Source organism: Bufo gargarizans, chromosome 3, assembly GCF_014858855.1.
Source record: "Bufo gargarizans isolate SCDJY-AF-19 chromosome 3, ASM1485885v1, whole genome shotgun sequence".
Taxonomy (NCBI): domain Eukaryota; kingdom Metazoa; phylum Chordata; class Amphibia; order Anura; family Bufonidae; genus Bufo; species Bufo gargarizans.
Genome location: NC_058082.1, coordinates 34,655,862 through 34,679,369, shown reverse-complemented (window position 1 = coordinate 34,679,369; position 23,508 = coordinate 34,655,862). Strand labels below are relative to the sequence as shown.

At 39.7% G+C, this 23,508-nt stretch overlaps 1 protein-coding gene across 1 annotated transcript in view; it reads left to right on the top strand.

The window, feature by feature from the left end:
* TMEM135 (transmembrane protein 135) overlaps positions 1-14,836 on the top strand; it is a 349,453-nt gene extending 334,617 nt beyond the window's left edge. Inside the window, exons 10-15 of the mRNA XM_044286249.1 lie at positions 4,478-4,645; positions 5,080-5,143; positions 6,515-6,591; positions 7,163-7,261; positions 9,810-9,877; positions 10,586-14,836. Of these exons, the coding sequence (XP_044142184.1) occupies positions 4,478-4,645; positions 5,080-5,143; positions 6,515-6,591; positions 7,163-7,261; positions 9,810-9,877; positions 10,586-10,718 (609 nt within the window). The 3' untranslated portion in view covers positions 10,719-14,836. The remainder of the gene's footprint in view (positions 1-4,477; positions 4,646-5,079; positions 5,144-6,514; positions 6,592-7,162; positions 7,262-9,809; positions 9,878-10,585) is intronic.
* The last annotated feature ends 8,672 nt before the right edge of the window (positions 14,837-23,508 follow it).

Genomic DNA, 23,508 nt, shown 5'->3' with positions numbered 1-23,508 from the left:
CGCCCCCAATGCTCCTAGAGGCTCATTTTTGGCAGCAATGCGGGCACATATGAATACGGGACCAACACACATGTCTTCAGCTGCCAAGCACACATATAACAGGTCAGCCGGTGTCATAGCTACAAATCTGCTGACAGATGCCCTTTAAGATTTGGTTCGTTTCAGATTTGCCAAATTTTTAAAAAAGTTCCGTTCAGACACAAATCGATTCTACCCAAAAAGTTGCAGAGAGAGTGGAAAAGGCTTAGGAAAGTTAATTTGAATATCTTTCCCAGAAACCCAGAGGGGCATGCCTGCCTTGTAGTACTTTCCACACATACTCCATAATGAGAAAGAATACCCCCCAGACAATGCATATATATTGTCAAGAAAACCAGAGTAGCATACTAGTGTCTCTCTCTCTCAATTCCCCTTAAACAAATCGCCAAAAAACTCAGGTTCATTAGAATCTTAAGTTTTTGTTAAATTCTGTCCGAATCAGATTTGTTCAGAATCATTTCGCTCATCCTTAGGCCCCATGCACACCGCCGTTGCCCGACCGTGCCCTTATTGCGGCCCACAAATGGGTCCACAACCCAGAAGGTGCGGAATGGAGGCATGGAACCCTACAGAAGCACTACTATTTTTTTGACATGCGGACGGCAGCCGCACGGATAGTGCCCGTGCATTGGGGACCGCAAATTGCAGGTCCCAATGCATGGAACGGCCGAGCAACGGCCGTGTGCATGAGGCCTTACCCTGTATGATAATTTCATGGTATAAAAATGTCACAAATTTTACTTCTCAATTTGCAACTTTTTGTGATTTTAGAAGTGGATGTGGTTAGCTAGGCAAGTATATACCAGACTTCACAAAGGCGACTTTTAAAAAATAAAAATTACAAGAAAAGTCACCATCTCACTTCATTAGGGGTGTGGCATAAAAAAGTGGAGTAACATCTCTAGACAAAAGGGTTATTTTTAAAGATGTTATCGGTGTGCAACGTTTGATACAATATGACAAAGTAGACTGAAAAAAAACTGGCGTCAAAAATTCCCGTCCTGATAAATCTCAACCAACCTTACTTGAAAGTTGTCCTTCTCCAGCAAGGGCCATCAACCAGGCATCAGAGCACATGGACCGGACACGAGGCACGTAGCGTCCCACTGCCCTTCATGTAGACAAGCAAACGGTGCTGGAAGGCAGAGTCCTTGTCCACTAAGGGCCGTCAACCGGTGGCTGCCCGGCATCAGAGCACATGGACCGGACACGAAGCACGAGGCATCTCACTGCCCTTCGTGCAGAAAGGAGATTGGTGCCTGAAGGCGGTCCTATTCCAAGCGCCAGCGTCTGACCAGCAATTAAGCGCCTCGGGCGGATGCAGAAGACATTCCGCGCAGAACTTTTTCTGTAGATTTCTGCCATTAGGGCAATATTCAGTATTATTACATCCAGTAAAAAAAATATGGACATAGCAATGGAAAGATGACAGATTCCATTAACAGGGGTCGTCTGGTACGGTTGGTAACTTGGTACCCCTCATATAGATCCAGCACCGTCATCCTTTCCTTTAATTTTGTTCCTTTTTGAGTAATGTAAATAAGAAAGCAAATGAGATTCCAGCCACGCCTACGTGAATCCGTAAAAAGTGTCCATCTGCCCACTTTGATGCCAATTCTTGTGCCCAGAACCTGTTCAAGCCAGGCTAACCTCTACTGAATATGATGCCAGGTATCACCCTCTGTATAATGGCAGTGTGAGATCAGTGGCCCACATTTATTTAACCCTTTAAATCACACTATTTTGTGCCCACTTTAATGTCTATTGATGTGCCAGTCATTCCTGTTTTTATGGCAGTTTGAGCTGATTTTGCCTCAGGACTGCTCAGTGCAACTTATTTTATTACTGTCAAAAAGTTCTCTAAATTCATTATTAAAACATGAAAAATACAAATTATGGGAATTATTAATTATGTAAATAAGAAATTGATGAACAAGAAAGCAACTTCAGCTTCATGACATACCCAGACTGAAGACATTGTTTTTGAGACACTATCGCCATCTGGTGTCAAGAAAGTAACATAACTATTATGTCATGGACATAGCATGCAAGAGAGATATAAAGGGAGACAAATCCTAAACTGGGCTGTTCATGCCATGCAAAAAAAAAAAAAAGAAAAGAAATGTTCCTCATATTAATCCTATAATCTTTTTCAGAAATTGAAGTCAAATGTAATTATTTCTGGGGGTTGTGTGCAATGATTTGATTTATTTATGCAAAACATACATGTTTGATAGAATACAGTAGTAATTATGCATCTCAAATTTGAACTAACATTGCTGGCATATTTCTCCTATGTACAAGAGTATAACTTTTATAATATTGTTCCATGCTGTACGTAAAAGAAGATAGTTACTATAATACTGTCCCCTATATACAAGAATATAACTACTATGATACTTTAATACTGTCCCCTATATACAAGAATATAACTACTATAATACTGTCCCCTATTTACAAGAATATAACTACTATAGTTATGTCCCCTATATACAAGAATATAACTACTATAATACTGCTCCTGTGTACGAGAATATAACTACTATAATACTGCTCCTATGTACAAGACTATAACTACTATAATACTTATCCTATATACAAGAATATAACTACTATAATACTGCTCCTATGTACAAGAATATAACTACTATAATACTGCTCCTATGTACAAGACTATAACTACTATAATACTGTTCCTATGTACAAGAATATAACTACTATAATACTACCCCTATATACAAGAATATAACTACTATAATACTTCTCCTATATACAAGAATATAACTACTATAATACTGCTCCTATGTACAAGAATATAACTACTATAATACTGCCCCCTATGTACAAGAATATAACTACTATAATACTGCTCCTATGTACAAATACAAGAATATAACTACTATAATACTGCCCCCTATGTACAAGAATATAACTACTATAATGCTGCTCCTATGTACAAGAATATAACTACTATAATACTGCTCCTATGTACAAGAATATAACTACTATAATACTGCCTCCTATGTACAAGAATATAACTACTATAATACTGCCTCCTATGTACAAGAATATAACTACTATAATACTGCTCCTTTGTACAAGAATATAACTACTATAATACTGCTCCTATGTACAATAATATAACTAATATAATACTGCTCCTATGTGCAAGAATATAACTACTATAATACTGCTCCTATGTACAAGAATATAACTACTATAATACTGCTCCTATGTACAAGAATATAACTACTATAATACTGCTCCTATGTACAAAAATATAACTACTATAATACTGCCTCCTGTGTACAAGAATATAACTACTATAATACTGCCTCCTGTGTACAAGAATATAACTACTATGATACTGTTCCTATGTACAAGAATATAACTACTATAATACTGTCCCTATCTACAAGAATATAACTACTATAATACTGCCTCCTATGTACAAGAATATAACTACTATAATACTGCCTCCTATGTACAAGAATATAACTACTATAATACTACTCCTATGTACAAGAATATAACTACTATAATACTACTCCTATGTACAAGAATATAACTACTATAATACTGCTCCTATGTACAAGAATATAACTACTATAATACTGCTCCTATGTATAAGAATATAACTACTATAATACTGCCTCCTATGTACAAGAATATAACTACTATAATACTGCTCCTATGTACAAGAATATAACTACTATAATACTGCTCCTATGTACAAGAATATAACTACTATAATACTGCTCCTATGTACAAGAATATAACTACTATAATACTGCTCCTATGTACAAGAATATAACTACTATAATACTGCTCCTAAGTACAAGAATATAACTACTATAATACTGCTCCTATGTATAAGAATATAACTACTATAATACTGCCTCCTATGTACAAGAATATAACTACTATAATACTGCTCCTATGTACAAGAATATAACTACTATAATACTGCTCCTATGTACAAGAATATAACTACTATAATACTGCTCCTATGTACAAGAATATAACTACTATAATACTGCTCCTATGTACAGGAATATAACTACTATAATACTGCTCCTATGTACAAGAATATAACTACTATAATACTGCTTCCTATGTACAAGAATATAACTACTATAATACTGCCTCCTATGTACAAGAATATAACTACTATAATACTGCTCCTATGTACAAGAATATAACTACTATAATACTGCTCCTATGTATAAGAATATAACTACTATAATACTGCTCCTATGTACAAGAATATAACTACTATAATACTGCTCCTATGTACAAGAATATAACTACTATAATACTGCCCCTATGTACAAGAATATAACTACTATAATACTGCCCCTGTGCACAATGCACTTTTTCTGTTATAAATGAATATGTTATAGGTATACAAACGGAACACATTTTTGTTTTTCGGCAGGGATTTATACGAATGTTCAGCGTGGGGTACTTGATCCAGTGCTGCCTCCGCATCCCGTCCACATTCAGACAAGTGTTTACAAAACCCTCCCGCTTGATCTCTCTGTTTTACAACAAAGAAAACTTCCAACTAGGGGCTTTTCTGGGGTCTTTCGTCAGTATTTATAAGGTAAGTCCACATGCAGTCCGGCATATGGTATATGTATTAGTAGCCTATACTGCCATGCACATATGGTAGTCACTCACATAGTTTCCTGCACCTAGTGTGCTCACAATCTAGTTTTCTAGAGGCGGATGACCTAAAGTTTATTTAGATTATTATATTCACTTGCTGGAGAGCATGTGGTGGGCTTGTGCTTATACACTGCAGCCTGTCTGAATAAACCGAGATGCAGTGTAAAGCACAATAGAGCATCAGGCCAAACCTCCGATGACACAGGAAATGGATGTCAGACCTCCACAGACTCCAACAGACAAGGCAGCTAAGTCGTAGTCACTGATCATAGCAGCTATACTGCCATCACTGAAGACAGTATATAGCAGGTCAGTGAAAATGTGCATCCGCTGCTGGTAAACCAGTATTCACCGCATTTGTCTACACAGGGTACGAGCTGTTTTTTGCGATGGGTGCGTAACCTGGATGACGAGCTTCACGCGCTTATAGCTGGTAAGGCTTACCTCAAAGGCATCAGACATTATCTGTGTACATTTACTTTACCCGAGGAATCTATAAATGCTAATAATTTGCCTTTGTCTCACTTTAAGGCAGCCCATGACTGGTGGATTAATTGTGAATTTCACCGTTCAGCTGACGCATTTCAGTTGGGCAGATAACGCACCCATCATGGTGTATACACAGACTGTGGATATTTATCATTAGGCCTTTTACAAAACAATATGTGTTTCCCCCCTTGCCCAATTATCAGAACTGCCTGCCATTATCCTTTTCCTTGTATTGAGCATAGTAGGGTGGCCATAGGTAGGTAGATTCATCACTGGCATCTGATAAAATACCGGAGATGAATGGGCAAATGGAATGCCTCAGCAATTTTCCATTTTTTGTTTTTGTTTTTCCGGAGCCATTTACATAGCCATTTGAGGTTTTTTTTTTGTTTTTTTTTTTGTTGTGTGGGACAAGTTGTGCTTTTTGATGGTACCATTTCGTATTGCATACAGTGTAGTCGGAAGCTGGAAAAAATTCTGCACGGTGAGGAATTAGATTTTGTTTTTACAGCGTTCCATATGCGGTAAAACTTAACTATTGATACTATTTTCAAGTATGTATGACTTTTTTATCACTTCTTAATCAATATAAGGATCCATTCACACGTCTGCAAAATGGGTCCGCATCTGTTCTGCAATTTTGCGTTGCAGGTGTGGACCCATTCATTTTCAATGGGGCCGGCATGTGCTGTCCGGATCCGCACTTCCGTTCCGCAAAAAAATAGAACATGTCCTATTCTTGTCCGCAATTGCGGACAAGAAAAGGCATTTTCTATGAGTGTGTCGAGGATGTGCAGTTCGCAAAATGCGGAACGCACATTGCCGGTGTCCGTGTTTCGCGGATCCGCAAAACACATATGGACGTGTGAATGGACCCTTAAGCGACCAGAAAAGGTAAATCTGTTAATTAGTTGGTTTTTTTTCTGTTATGGGTTCACCATACAGGATAAGACTTTTTATATATATATATATATATATATATATATATATATATATATATATATATGTTTTTTATATTTTGAAAAACATTTTTTCCAAATGTCTTGTAGAACATCTGTATGGACATCTCATGCCAGGATCCTGCTAAAATGTTCTTGTGAAGAGCCCCATTAAGCTCTTCTGGCTACTGGAAGTCCTCATTGGCACTAGGCCCATCGTGTCCCCTCTGCAGAGTCAGATACCCATCCAATTGTATCACTGAGTGGGGTTGAAGTCCAAGTGTATTCAAAATTTTCGATTACATGGAAACTTGTTTACTGAAGCAGTGACCTCTTTGTAGAAACCATTACTCTTAGTATCTTACTGTGTGTTTTAGGTTTTCTGGCTGGAATTTCCATGATGTTTTACAAAAGCACCACAATTTCCATGTATCTGGCATCGAAATTGGTGGAGGTGAGTGTCACATTGACCTGGAATATGAGCTTAGTAGGTAATGTGTTGCTCCTGATCTCAGAGAGTCAGAGCAGGCTGGTCCAATGTCAGGCAGAAGTCTCTATCATAGCAAGCCCTCATAGCCTCATCTGATGGGCAACATCTCTGTAGTCATTGTACTGGTTCATAAAAGCCCCATGTGTTCATTGACATCATGATGTTAATGTCACCATTACAGGTTTTTACAAACATAGCGTGATATATCTAGTGACTAATCTGATAAGCCACAAAGTCTAATATTCTGTCATCTTTGTTCCCAAGGGTTCTCTACACTTATAGGTGGGTTGTATATCATTTTCCATAATACCTTGATATCGTTGTTCATGATCCAAATCCTGGAGATCAGCTGATTTCATGAGCTGGTGGAAATGGCACAGCTCTGTACTTTGTAGCATTGTGGAAATGTACTGCCAGCTCAGTGTCATGAAACACCAGTCTTCATAAACAACCCCCAAGGACCCCCATACATGTAATAAGTGTTATCACTGGTCTCAGATCTAGTAGAAATCTCATTCTACACTTTTTGTTGCAGACAATGTATTTCAAGGGAATTGAAGCCGGGCGGTTTCCCTATTTCCCTCATGCGGACAGTGTGATCTATGCAGTGTCCACAGCAATCTGTTTCCATGCAGTAAGTAATATCATTTAAAGGGATCGTCTAGTTAATAAAACATTTTTTTATAACTCCTTTTAGGGAATTCTTGTTTAATGGAGGGGGGGGGGGTCCTCTATTCAGGATCCTAATGTCTTGCTCTGAAGGGACCTGTCCTGTCCTACGTTACAAAGGCAGTCAACTGATGTGAATGGACACCGTGTAATGCTTAATTTTTCCTGTGGTGGCACTATAGGAAAATTGAACACTTACAGCCAGGTTTTCCCACACATTACAGCTGGGTCCCAGCAGGGAATTAATGTGTGATCTGTCTGTTGTCAAGGAACCCTTCTAACAAGGAGGGATTTCCAAAGTGGAGAACCCCTTCAATGATAGCTGAGATCGAAAGCAGGGCTAGTATGGCAATGCTTCTGCCAACAATTAGACTGAGGTCAATGAAAGTAAACAATCTGGTTAGTTGCTGCTGGCACTGTTGCCTATGTCCACCTTCACTGCTATTTTTTTTTATAATCCGGTGAATCTAAAACAAGTTTATAAATTATTTTAATTAAAAATCTCCAAATGTATTACTTATACCTACAGCTCTGATGCAGACCTATCTGTCTCCATGGTTACGGTCTACAAACAAACCATGTATAGTCAGATCCTGCAGTCATGTTGCCAACCATTTGTCCCCTATGTTCTGTAAGTGTAATGAAGGGTAGGGAACAGTGCAATTCTGTTCTCGTTACCCACCCGCACCCCTGTCCCTACCTGCTTGCACAATCCACCCTAAATGGGGGTCCCTGACTTGTTTAAGTGCAAGAGCTTAAACATAATGGGGTAAAAAAGAAGTCAGACTGAAAAATGTCTAAACCAGACAGGCAAAACCAGGATCGGATCAGAATCCAAAAGCTAAGTCAAATACACAGCAGATTGAAACCAAAAGTTTCACAGTGGTAAAATCAAGGACACAAGCAAAAGGTCAGCAATCCAGAGTAACAAACACTAAACTAGCTAGTGATTGATCCTTTTTCCACCCACTTCTCTTCTGGCTCACTCTCCACCTTCGACCCTGTGACAGAAAAAGAAGTCTCCGGGCTCTTCTCTTCTTCTTGTCCTACCACATGCAATAGTGACCCTATTCCCTCACACCTCCTCCAGTCTCTCTCCCCGGATGTCACCACTCACCTAACCAAAATCTTCAATCTCTCTCTCTTTCTTCTGGTATCTTTCCCTTGTCCTTCAAACATTTTGTCATAACCCCATAAAAAAATAAAAAATAATCTTTTCTTCCTAACTCTCTGGCCGCTCTTTCAGTGTGTCATTCACTGGCTCTATTTCCCCTCCTCTCCATTTTGCTGTTTGGGATTCCTCAGGGTTCAGTCCTAGGTCCTCTCCTCCTTTCTCTCCATATAGCCCCTACTGGACAGACTATCAGCAAATTTGGTCTCCAGCACCATCTCTATGCCGACGACACCCAACTATATACTTTTTCCCGTGATATCACCCCTGCTGTACTACAGAACACCACTGACTGACTGTCCGCTGTCTCTAACATCATGTCCTCTCTCTTTATCTGAAACTCAATCTTTCAAAAACTGAACGACTGGTGTTTTCTGCATCTACTAACCAACCTAAACCTGATATTTCATCTCAGTGTTGGAACCATCATGATGCCAAGGTAGCACCTCCACCTTCTCAATGTTATGTTTGACAATGATCTTTCTTTTGCTTCCTATATTCAATCTATTGCCTGCTCATGCTGCCTGCACCTCAAAAACATTTCATCCATAACATCCACAGTTTTAGACGCTCCCAAAAAACACATCTTTTTAGGTTAGCCTATCTCATCCCCTGATCAAACCCTTCTCCATTCACTGCCCCCACCCTTCAGAATAACTCCTCTGAAGCTGATTTATCAGCATCAGCATCCACCATATCCCATTCACTCAGAGGCACTACAGATATCAGCAGGTGGCAGCTCATGTAGCCTTATATCTACTCCCCTATTGTGTTAAGATGGCCGGACCATTGTACAAAACAAGCTGTTCTACCTTTTGTCTCACCCCCATCTCTTCCAACGAAGCGCCGCTGGCGGTGCTGCCATAGTGCTGCCGAACTCACTGCAGGAGGGCAGATGAGTAAGTAAATAAGTAAGCATATATTTTGTAGGTTAGTAAGAAATTGAGGACACATGAAATGTAGTATGAATGTAGGATCTGACTACATTGGGCTTGTTTGTAGTCTGTTTCCATGGGAACCATAGCTCTGCATATGAACTGTAGACATAACAATTGAAGTAAAACTATTTGAGAGGTTGCTTTATTTTTTTCATTTTCGATTTATGAAAGCCTTCAATTTCTTTTTTTTTTTGAAAGATCATTTTTATTTCGATACAGCAGTATACAATAATCTTTAAAGAAAAAATAAAGAACCACAGCTGGTCATCTTTTTGGGGTTTCCTTATACAGTTGGGGGCAGTGAAATTCAGTTTGATGAGGCTAAACACAGCTACCATTGCTTATTCTTGAGTAATGCTTGATGGATGCACAGTTTTTCAAATATTGTTTTCCATCTCTCTCAGGCTGTTTTGGAAGTTCATAATTTAAGACCGTCATACTGGAAATTTCTTCAGCGACTTACAAAGGGCAGGTAAGAAGTACCAATATGCAAATCTTACTATATTTGAAAGAGTTCATAGAGGTTTTCCCACCTGGTTAACCCCTATAATATATCTTATTAGGTCATGTTCACAGTGTGAGAATTGACTGCATTTTCCATGCAGATTCCACACCAGATAATTTCGGCAAACTACAGTGTGGGGAACAGGGTTTTCAGTGTAGTAACGTGAGAGTAGTTGAAAGGGGTTTTCCAAGTGTTTTTTTACTGATGACCTATGTAGAGAAAAAATAAATTCCCAGAAACACCTTTAATGCTATGGCCTACTTGGAGTTAACATGTCAGTGGGTTGTCCCCTGAGCCACGGTTCACAAGAACAAAAGGTGGCAACTCCTTACCAGGCATAGCACCAATGCTGTTCATACTGGTACGGCAGCCTAGTTGAATGAGGTCTGAATGTTTATAAAGCTTTATTACAAATCATAGACAAGAGTGGAGCTGTCTGAGAAATTGCAAATGGTCCACAACTGTTTTTGTCCTATCAAACCCACACCAGTCACACATTGATGGCATCTTAACAACATGCCATCAAAGTGTCAGTCTGTGTGATTTAAATATGCTAATTTTGAAGCCCAAAAACGCACAAAAACACCACCTCATAACAAGATGAAAGACCTAAAACTGCTTTCCATAAAACAAAGCAATAATAATATCTCTCTCTCTCTCGTTCTTCACGATTAGGTTTGCTTTAATGAACAGGAGAGCCTTGGATGTCTTTGGTTCTGAAGCCTCTAAGAACTTCAACAACTTTGTACCTAAATTGGACCCAAGATTCACCATCGTAAAACCAGAGTTACCGATACAGTTCTCCTGAACTCTCGCTTTCTTCTCCCATGACAAAATGTGAAAATCAAGAGTCTCAAATTCAGAACAAATTTCTGAGTATAGACATGGGAACTTGCTTCAGCTCAGTATTAACTAATTCTAGTTGACCAATATGAAGATGAGTTAATTCTTTTTGAACTCTTTGGTAGATTTTCAAATGATCCTGGTAGAGATTCAAACAAGACACCAAGGTGTCTCCATTATATTGAAAAAATGATTTAATTTTTTTTTTTAATTTGTATTGGGATGAAATTATTATAGCTTATCATTGATTGTATCTAACACCGATTAAACGTCTCCTCGGCATAAGATATTTAGCAGGCTTCTCGATGAGGTGTAGGTAACCAGAGCCTATATGGTCACTTAACAAGTGATGTGGACCAATATGGATATTTAATACTAAGGATGTAGTACTTTGTGTTCGTATACTTTGTTTTACTAGGAGTCCATGTTTTGGAGAGCGGTTGGTGCCTTCTGTAACATTTAGTACAAAATGTTGAAATTCTCCTCAAAAAGTTTGATTAAGAATGTTTGTTTTGTTTTTTTTCCGCAACAAATTGGAAAAGTCCTACTTTCCATTGTTTCTCAAAAACTGGAGCAGATGTCATGACCTCTTTCCATAATAATGATGGTGTACCAGAAAGGCAATCAAAAATGGAAGATGACTATATTTCTGGTAACATTTAGACTTCATTTAGATTAACATTGTCCAGGTGGTGCTTGAGTCGTCAACATCGTTTTTTTAAAGGAATGAAATGCTTCTGTTTTATTTGTCGAGAATTTCCATTGAAATCCATACATGCTTTTTGCCTCCAGTGTGGTCTGCTGCTTCAGGATAGCCTTCTCAACCTTCTTCTTGGTCATCATGCTCTTCACATATTGAGTAAAGGAGGAAGAAGCAATACGATCTGCTAGTATGGTCCTCCTTCTTCACCAGATGTTGGTGAGGATGGACAGTGACAGCAGACAAACTTTAGGAATTTTCCAATATTTTTTTCCCTGGAGTTGGTAGACATATGCTTCAAGGGACTGATGTTCTTACACTTCTGTTTTTGACCTTGAATCTATTATGGCACCTACCAACCCAGAATATATTCCATTCTGTTCTCTGTGAGGGATAATGATTCTCTCATATATATTAAGATGATTGTTGAATTATTATTTTGCATCTAGTTTTAAGAACAATGTGTTTCCCATTTTATTTTCATGGCAATCATGGTAGTAAATCCATCATCACTTTGAATACTTTGAACTTCTTGCTTTAATATACTCATATTTATTCCTGAGAGCTGTGGACACTGCCATGGCTACCTAAGGTCTGGGAACCCTGTCTGTCTGTCTTGCTCTCTCGAGATGTGGGAACTGTGGGTCACATAGATGACACTGTTGAAGGACCATGTCAAGGTGCTACTGTATGTAAAAATGGTCACTAATTTGACCATAGATGTTTGACATATATTATTAAAATCCAGCATGGCTCATGATGAGAGTCTTGAAGACAAATGTGACCTCTGCACCAGCGCCTCTATTAAAGAGGGTCACCATTAGATACTTATAGTTAGAGGGGACATCCCATTATTATTATAAAAAATAAAAATCATACATAATCTAGTAAATTACAACCTCTTTCTAACAAAGCTAGAACCCTGTACCTCACATGGATCCAGAGATCTCCTCATTCATTGCTCCAATTGTTCTGCTAGACTCATGTCAAGCTGTCAGTTTAGGGGGGGTGTCCTTCCTCAGGACTGTGTCATTTCTGCTGCAGCTGGTGGCAGTTGAAGGAAAGAACTGAGCATGTGCTTCCGTCTCTGCGAGCAGGACAGAGAAATTGGAAAAAGGGCAAACAGCAGGTGGCGCTATACAGCTAGATTTCACTGAATAGCTCAGTAGCTATAATACATTTTTAATTGCATGCAAGAACAAAAGTATTCAGATCCAGGTGTTGGTTTGAAAAACTGTAGAATGTTATGGGGACAACCCCTAAGTCATCAATTAGTGGAAGTTTGATCTGTTGGGCTCCTTCACTGCAGTACTCAACATAGCACCATGTGACTGTGTTTGTTATTGCAGCTCAACCTCATTTAAAGGGACACTTGCATCAGAAAGAGGTATTTTTTTCACTCAATATTCATAAAAACATTTTTCAAAGAATTTTTGGCTGTTTTTCTTTTTCATTTCAGCAGTGCTATGCCAAATCAAAATTGCATACAAAATCTTGGCCTTCAGTAGCTGTCAGCGCAGAAAGAGAAGTAAGCCATTGTCCGTTTTACTGCTGCTGTGAGGGAAATATGTTATCTGAAGGGTAATCATCATGATATCAGTAGGTGTAGAATTTTGATAACAGTGTGCCAACTGTATTGTACTCTTGATATGCCTAGATAAAGATGTCCACAGAAGAGTACTGCAGTGATCAGTCTAATGTGTGATGCTGTTATTGAGTCACTACAGGGGTGCTGCTCTGGCCGCACTGATGGTCTGACTGAGAGAGTTAAGTGAGTCCAGTCAAAGGAGAAAGCAGAAGAGCAAGGAAAGGATGTCGAATACTTGGAGTGACTTTAAAAATTATATCCAGAAAACCATCCACCTGTTTTTTTTTTTGTTTTTTTTTTTGTTTTTTTTTTTAAATGGCACACAATATTCACACATGGGCTATTAATAATTTATGGAAGTGTCTCTTTAAGTGAAAGGAGGTGAGTGAGGCCACAGTTACAGTACCAGATACAGAACATACATAACAGTTTATCTGCCACCGGCTCTCACGGCAGAGCATGTTTTATACAAGCACTTAAACCAGTAGGGGGCAGCATGCACATGGACAAAAAATACCAGTAGGCCACAATCTTAGTGCTGTGGCTGTTGAGGAGGACCTTCAAATAACATGACACTGGTCCCAGCTGGTCAGTAGGTGCAGTGCATCATCTCAGGTCACACATAACAGAAGCCAGTACATATTTTGCACAGTGAGTTAAATAAGAATTGTCCACTGGTTATTTACATGGACGTTTGAGGATTTTTTTCTTTGAATGTGTATGCAGAGGATGTGCCGCACAGCATTGGGGATAGCCCTATGCATCGGTTCTGGCTACAAACACGACCTTGTTGTTTGTCAAAAATATTCTATTTACGTTCATATTCATCACATTAAACGGTATATTAAAAGTCACATCAAAAAGTTTTTCTGTGATGTAAAAGTTCAGTTTTCGTGATGGATGTCATTATGTACGTTGAATTCAGGTTGTTTTTGATAGGTTGACATAAGGAGTGTTTCATCATTTAGTAGGTACTAAGTCTAAAATATCATCTTGGCAGATTTACTAACCCTTGTTAGAAGCTGTAAAAATGGGCCACGTTGATCACATGGCTAGACACTCATCTACCTATCGGTTGGCTTTTTTTGTGCACGGTCACAGATTCTAAAGAAGATGTCCAACCCATCAAAATTTTTTATTAAGGGGTGGGAAACCATTTAAAAGAGAGAACGAAGAAAAAAAATACCTTCCATCCCCACTCCTTCTGATCATGTGTGAGGCCAGGGTATAGCTGCATCAGTCCATGTGACCACAGATGGGATGTCACCACTAGTGTTGAGCGCGAATATAGTATTCACGAATAGTGTTGATTATTCTAATCGCGAATTTATCGCGAATATATTACATTGCCGATTTTCGTAAACAATGACGAGATCTCGAATTTATGGCGAATATTCGGCCAAAAATTTGCAAATATCGTGAATTCGAATATTGCCAGGGACCAAAAGGAGTGAAGACGGGAACCTTGGCGCTGGAAAGGAGCAGCATTCTGTAGGTGTTTTTTAATGATTTTCTGTCCCTCACTAAATGTTTTTGGATGTCGGACGACCCCTTTTTCATTCACACCTACTTTCTCATTTAGCCCATTTAAGTAAACCACTCCCACTCATCTAGTGAATTTGACAGTCCCCCCTCCCTCCCCCTTTTCCAATTCTTGGATGCCATAATAAAACCTTGGTATATGACAACCAAAAGCTGACAACTTAGCAAGTTCATCAAATTGTCAAGGCGTCTGTTGTGTGCGCCGTGACACGGTCCCATGCATGCTGTTGCCTGCGGCAACGTGTTGTTGTAGCATGTAGGTGGCTCCTCCTTTCCCCTTGGGTTGGTGTGTCTTGGGTGTGGCCTCTTGGCTCTTTATATGTTGTGAGATTGAGGTCAGTTGCCCTTCAGCCTTTGTGAGTGCTGCTCCTATCCTGGATATACCATCTGTCCAGTGGGAGGGCCTCCTAGCTAGTCATACTGTCATGGTGGGGAGTGGGGGAAAACTCCCCACCGTATAGAGTAGAAAAACGGGGAAGCAGCTAGGCCTGAACACCAGGAAAAGGGAGCAGGTCACTGACTCCTAACCGTATGTGCAGACCCAGATGGTAGGTGGGCTTATACACAGGAACCTCGGACCCTGAGTCACCCTGAAGATCCCTGCAATGAGATTAGGAGCAGGAGACGACCTGTTCATCCCAGACGTGGATGAACAGGAGTCTCCACTTACCTAGCTACAAGGAAAGGGACAGCCAGTCAACAGCCACTGGATCGGCAGGTAAGAGCCCAGAAACAACATGCACTTGCCTGCCGCGGCCAAAACAACCACCGAACCCCCATGCAGACAGGAAGCATGGCAGCCCCAGGCAGAGCAGCTCACCGACTTGTGATTCTCCCTCCAGGGAACCCAGAAACCCCCTTCCGGGAGGGTATGCGACTCACAGGGGAAATGTCTAACAAACATGCTGGAAGACAGACACCACATGCCAGACATGTAATGACAACTAGACATACAAGAGACCCCGCACATAACCCACACCAATCATAGATACAAGGGAAGGTAAAGACATAGGGAACATAGGGGGGACATCAATTTTGACATAGATGTCTAGCTAGGAGGCCCTCCCACTGGACAGATGGTATATCCAGGATAGAAGCAGCACTCCAGCTCTCACAAAGGCTGAAGGGCAACTGACCTCAATCTCACAACATATAAAGAGCCAAAATGCCACACCCAAGACACACCTAAATCCACACCAGCCAGATAATTAACCCCTCCGGCACCAGACAGGGAAGGACCCAGGGAAAGGAGGAGCCACCTACATGCTGCAACAACACGTTGCCGCAGGCAACAGCATGCAAGGCAACCGTGTCACGGCGCACAAAACAGAGGCAGTGACACAAATGGACTCTTTGTGGGGAAGCAGTAATACAGCATAAGGGGAGGGCTGTTTGCATTGGACTTCAGGCTTTCCATGCTGGGGTCTTCTTTAAAGTCTACCTCCAAATCTGAACATCATTCCCTTTTAGATCCAAAAGGGCTACTTACTTTCTACTTTCATAACGAAAACAGGACTGATCCGTTATGCAGGCCATAGACCTCTATTTAGAGAGTTTGGAGCTCAGGTTTTCTGATACAGAAGTCCAAATCTCCAGATACTTACCCTAAACACAGCCATAGAATTGCTCATTCCTAAAGCCACCATTAGGGGGAGCTTATGACATACAGATTAATACAGATGCAATTAAACTTAATACTAAATCTGTATACTGTGAGCTCCCCCTAGTGGTGGCTGCAGGCAGACAGATTTTTTGAATAATTATATCTTTCATTATTATTAATATAATCAGAGCAAAAAATTTTGACCTAAAATATAAACAATTATAATAATTTGGGATGAGCGAATTTCATATTTTGAAATTCGTTTTCTCTTAGTGTTGTGGTATTTACTGAATTGCGTTATGGATTCTGTTAATACGGACCATAACACAATTCAATGACGAAATGCATAACGGAATGCCTCTAAAGTCTAAACTGTCATTCATTCATTCCTTCATAATAGAAGTCTATGGCCTGTATAACGCATCCGTCAAGTTTCCGTTATGCAGGAGAGGACTCCAGCATAACGGAAACCAGGACTGATCCGTTATGCAGGCCATAGACCTTTATTATGACGGAATGCCTTTTAAAGGCATTTATGGTCCGTGGTAACTGAATCCTTTACGCAATTCAGTAAATACCACAACACGAAGCGAAAACGAATTTCAAAAAATTACATTTGCTCATCCCTAATTATAATCGATGGCAAACTTTAGGCACATAAATACTTCTCCGCCTGCATCTTCTTATTCATGGACCACAGAGGTTGGACACATCTAGTAGCTGGTCATTATAAATTGTGGACGTGTTACTTTATTGATCTATAACTGAATACCTTATGCACCAGAGGTTGGGGGGGGGGGGGGTCTTATCAATGTCAGTGTAATTAATCTTTCTACTAATTTTTGCTTTGTGTTTAATGTTTTCTGTCGTTTCAAGGCTTTGATGTCATATGCACAGACTTTCGGTACTGAAGATGTTCAGTCACTTATTAGTTTACATATTTTAGTCTATGATGCAGTTTTTTTATTTATAAAAAGCAGAAATGAGACCAACATGGTCTTTACAGAGGATTGTAGGAATTTTCTCTATTTTACATGGTACAATATCATTATTTTCTTTTTGTAAGTGTATACTCACAATTTTACTGACCTGCTAGAGAAACCCCTCCCCATGCACACTATGATGGCATATGGGACCCCCTCTAAGAGCCAGAGTGGAGAGCGGTTAACAAGCAGCAGCTCTCATTCTGGCTGTTCTTATATTCAGTAAATTAGTAGCTTTCCTGAGAAAACTAGCTCTGTACCTGGGGTTTTTGGAGCCAGACCTGTGACGATCAGCTAAGGGTACTTTCACACTAGCGTTTTTCTTTTCCGGCATAGAGTTCTGTCAAAAGGGCTCAATACCGGAAAAAAAATGATCAGTTTTATCCCCATGCATTCTGAATGGAGAGTAATCCGTTCAAGATGCATCAGGATGTCTTCAGTTCAGTAGTTTTGACTGATCAGGCAAAAGAGAAAACCATAGCATGCTACCGTTTTATCTCCAGCGAAAAAAACTTAAGACTGAATGTATTAGTCCCGGATCCGGCATTCAAAATGCGCAGACTGAAAAAAAGGTGAAAAAAGGTAATGCAAGATCCGTTTTGCTGGATGACATCGGAAAGACGGATCCGACATTTCAATGCATTTTTTTGACTGATCAGGATCCTAATCAGTCTTAAAAATGCCTGATCAGTCTTACTAATGCCATCAGTTGGCATACGTTTTGCGGGATCCGGCAGGCAGTTCCGGCGACGGAACTGCTTGCCGATCACTCTGCCGCAAGTGTGAAAGTAGCCTAAGTAACTTTCCAGATATTTAACATTACTTAAGTTACATACTGTATTATACTCCAGAGCTGCACTCACAATTCTGCTGGTGGAGTTACTGTGTAGTTACATTACATTACTTATCCTGTACTGATCCTGAGTTACATCCTGTATTATACTCCACAGCTGCACTCACTATTCTGCTGGTGAAGTCACTGTGTACATTACATTACATTACTTATCCTGTACTGATCCTGAGTTACATCCTGTATTATACTCCAGAGCTGCACTCACTATTCTGCTGGTGGAGTCACTGTGTACATACATTACATTACTTATCCTGTACTGATCCCGAATGACATCCTGTATTATATGTACTCCAGAGCTGCACTCACAATTCTGCTGGTGGAGTTACTGTGTAGTTACATTACATTACTTATCCTGTACTGATCCTGAGTTACATCCTGTATTATACTCCAGAGCTGCACTCACTATTCTGCTGGTGGAGTCACTGTGTACATTACATTACATTACTTATCCTGTACTGATCCTGAGTTACATCCTGTATTATACTCCAGAGCTGCACTCACAATTCTGCTGGTGGAGTTACTGTGTAGTTACATTACATTACTTATCCTGTACTGATCTTGAGTTACATCCTGTATTATACTCCAGAGCTGCACTCACTATTCTGCTGGTGGAGTCACTGTGTACATTACATTACATTACTTATCCTGTACTGATCCTGAGTTACATCCTGTATTATACTCCAGAGCTGCACTCACTATTCTGCTGGTGGAGTCACTGTGTACATACATTACATTACTTATCCTGTACTGATCCCGAATGACATCCTGTATTATATGTACTCCAGAGCTGCACTCACAATTCTGCTGGTGGAGTTACTGTGTAGTTACATTACATTACTTATCCTGTACTGATCCTGAGTTACATCCTGTATTATACTCCACAGCTGCACTCACTATTCTGCTGGTGGAGTCACTGTGTACATTACATTACATTACTTATCCTGTACTGATCCTGAGTTACATCCTGTATTATACTCCAGAGCTGCACTCACAATTCTGCTGGTGGAGTTACTGTGTAGTTACATTACATTACTTATCCTGTACTGATCTTGAGTTACATCCTGTATTATACTCCAGAGCTGCACTCACTATTCTGCTGGTGGAGTCACTGTGTACGTACATTACTTATCCTGTACTGATCCTGAGTTACATCCTGTATTATACTCCAGAGCTGCACTCACTATTCTGCTGGTGGAGTCACTGTGTACATATATTACATTACTTATCCTGTACTGATCCTGAGTTACATCCTGTATTATACTCCAGAGCTGCACTCACTATTCTGCTGGTGGAGTCACTGTGTACATACATTACATTACTTATCCTGTACTGATCCTGAGTTACATCCTGTATTATACTCCAGAGCTGCACTCACTATTCTGCTGGTGGAGTCACTGTGTACATTACATTACTTATCCTGTACTGATCCTGAGTTACATCCTGTATTATACTCCAGAGCTGCACTCACTATTCTGCTGGTGCAGTCACTGTGTACATACATTACATTACTTATCCTGTACTGATCCTGAGTTACATCTGGTATTATACTCCAGAGCTGCACTCACTATTCTGCTGGTGCAGTCACTGTGTACATACATTACATTACTTATCCTGTACTGATCCTGAGTTACATCAGGTATTATACTCCAGAGCTGCACTCACTATTCCACTGGTGAATTCACTATGTACATACTGTACCTTACATTTCTTATTGTATTCTGATCATGAGTTACAGCTTGGAGTATTATTCTCCAGAGCTGCGGTCACAATTCTGCTGCTTGTTATTGGGAACAATGTGTTAACAGACACACCCAATGCGCCTTATTTAAGCTCCTATAATGCAGTGCTGTCTACCTCTGTGCATTTTGAAAGCGGGTTAGTTTGTTGTAGACGACTGTCCTGTAGTCTCTAGTACAAAAATTACACTTGTAAGTCAGGATGCAAATCGAGCACTGTACAGACACTGAACAAGCAGGGGACATAATTGAGCTCAAAGGTGTGAGAATTGTGACTGCAGCTCTGGATGGGAATGTAATCCAGGTTTGGGAGCAGATAAGTAAATAGATGAATTTTCATTTGTACAAATGTTGATCTGTTCGTAGTTTATTCCCAGGGAAGACCATAAAATGACATTAAAGTCACTGTCCACTTTAGGCCACGGTGAGTTTTGGTCATGTGATAGAAAAATCGTGACCCGTATGCAACCTTTATGTTTCTTTATGAAAAAAGTTCTGCATCCGGAATTTCTTCCTTAAAAAAAACAATGAGGTTGCATGCTGATTGCGATTTTCCGTTTATGTGACCAAAAGCCGCCGTGGAGTCCTAGCCCCAGATAGACACCGCTGTTATCCTCATTAGTGATTTTCTTAATAACGTGCTTATAATTCTGTGGCCAAGATGATGCGACGTGGAAAATGCAGACAATGAATTCTGACTGAAATATGCCCTGGAAATTTCAATAAATGGCTCAGTTGAAAATATCTTTGATCCTAATTTGTGTGTTGTTTTTTATTTTATTATTTTTTTATTTTTTTATTAAAGTCTGATGTAGACAGAATTCCAACTACTCATTCCATCCTCCATGCTTTACACTGCAGCTTTGCTGCAATGTAGAAACATAATGACGTTAGTCAGTGAGCCTGTGTAAGGAGAGGGGAAAGGCCCTGGAGATCTGTTTTAGGGGGTGCCTTCACACTTAAGAATCAGTGTTGTAAATAGTTCCTCATGTATTCCTATGGAGTTTAAAATTGATTACTCTAAAAATGCGCGAGTCTGTGTCCTGCTGCGGAAAACACGATGGGACAGATTTACTAATAGTGTCGCACTTTGCACTGTCTAAGAATACGAATCACAGATTTAATATTAGAGAAATTTACTATTCTGGTGCATGGACCATTGTAAATTTGGATTATCGTAAATCCTGCACTAGATTTATGCTTGAATTCTGATTGTGCGCCAAAAATTTGTCCATGCGGCAAAAAAAAAAAAAGGTGAAGTGTGAGTTTACACCACCTATAAATTGCCGTAGTTTTACTCCAAGAATGTGCCATAATTTTGGAGCATAGAGTTGCATTTAGGCCCCGTCCCATTTTGTGCAAAGTCACAACCCTTTCCCGTAAAGCCGCGTCACCTTGTTGGACGAAACGTAAAATGCTTCGAGAATGGTGTAAAACAGTAAATGTGATGCAAAGCATTTTCAATAGTAAATCTCCCCTGATGTGTTTTTTGTGACGCTTAATTTCTCCATGGATTTCGATGGGAAAGGATGATCCGCAATAAAATAAAAAAAAACTATATCTGCATGAACCCGAAAATACGCACGTGTGGATTTCAGTGTAATTTTCTGCCACATATGAAGGCACTCTACAGGTCCTTTAACCACGGCTGATATATCGGGCAATTATCGGGAATGAACTAAGGGGCACATTTATTAACCACTTCAACCCCGCTAGCTGAAACCCCCTTAATGACCAGGCCACTTTTTACACTTCTGCACTACACTCCTTTCACCGTTTATCGCTCGGTCATGCAACTTACCACCCAAATGAATTTTACCTCCTTTTCTTCTCACTAATAGAGCTTTCATTTGGTGGTATTTCATTGCTGCTGACATTTTTACTTTTTTTGTTATTAATCAAAATGTAACGATTTTTTTTGCAAAAAAATGAAATTTTTCACTTTCAGCTGTAAAATTTTGCAAAAAAAACGACATCCATATATAAATTTTTCACTAAATTTATTGTTCTACATGTCTTTGATAAAAAAAATGTTTGGGCAAAAAAAAAATGGTTTGGGTAAAAGTTATAGCGTTTACAAACTATGGTACAAAAATGTGAATTTCCGCTTTTTGAAGCAGCTCTGACTTTCTGAGCACCTGTCATGTTTCCTGAGGTTCTACAATGCCCAAACAGTAGAAAAAAAAACCAAATGACCCCATTTCGGAAAGTAGACACCCTAAGGTATTCGCTGATGGGCATAGTGAGTTCATAGAACTTTTTATTTTTTGTCACAAGTTAGCGGAAAATGATGATTATTTTTTATTTTTTCTTACAAAGTCTCATATTCCACTAACTTGCGACAAAAAATAAAAAATTCTAGGAACTCGCCATGCCCCTCACGGAATACCTTGGGGTGTCTTCTTTCCAAAATGGGGTCACTTGTGGCGTAGTTATACTGCCCTGGCAATTTAGGGGCCCATATGTGTGAGAAGTACTTTGCAAACTCAGGAGAAGTTGGGGAATGTGTTTTGGGGTGTCATTTTACATATACCCATGCTGGGTGAGAGAAATATCTTGGCAAAAGACAACTTTTCCATTTTTTTTTATACAAAGTTGGCATTTGACCAAGATATTTTTCTCACCCAGCATGGGTATATGTAAAATGACACCCCAAAACACATTCCCCAACTTCTCCTGAGTACGGCGATACCAGATGTGTCACACTTTTTTGCAGCCTAGATGCGCAAAGGTGCCCAAATTCCTTTTAGGAGGGCATTTTTAGACATTTGGATCCCAGACTTCTTCTCACGCTTTAGGGCCCCTAAAAAGCCAGGGCAGTATAAATACCCCACATGTGACCTCACTTTGGAAAGACACCCCAAGGTATTCAATGAGGGGCCTGGCAAGTTCATAGAATATTTTTTTTGGGCATAAGTTCGCGGAAATAGATTTTTTTTTTAGTTTTTTCTCACAAAGTCTCACTTTCCGCTAACTTAGGACAAAAATTTAAATATTTCATGGACTCAATATGCTCCTCAGTGAATACCTTGGGGTGTCTTCTTTCCAAAATGGTTTCAGTTGTGGGGTGTTTGTACTGCCCTTGCATTTGAGGGTCTCCGCAATCATTACATGTATGGCCAGCATTAGGAGTTTCTGCTATTCTCCTTATATTGAGCATACAGGTAATGAGATTTTTTTTTCCGTTCAGCCTCTGGGCTGAAAGAAAAAAATGAACGGCACAGATTTCTTCATTCGCATCGATCAATGTGGATGAAAAAATCTCTGCCAAAAAAAAAAAAGGAGGGGAAAGGCGTCTGCCAGGACATAGGAGCTCCGCCCTACATCCATACCCACTTAGCTCGTATGCCCTGGCAAACCAGATTTCTCCATTCACATCAATCGATGTGGATGAATAAATCATTGCCAGGATTTTTATTTATTTTTTATATACAAAGTGTTTGCCTAAGCATAGGAACGCCGCCTCCTCTCAGCTCGTATGCCTCGGCAAACGTATCTGTTACTGCAGAGGAGAAATCTCGTCTTGCAGCGCCGCATACACCGACTTGCGTGTAATCTGACAGCAGCGCAATGCTTCTGTCAGAATGCACATCAGTGCTGCAGCTAGTCGATCGGTTGGTCCACCTGGAAGGTAAAAAAAAAAAACAGGCTGCAACGCAATAATTTTATTAACTTTGGAACAGAATATATAAACTTTAACGTTTTGAACTAAACATTAACCTTTTTGCTTACTGGTGTTTTTTTTTTTTT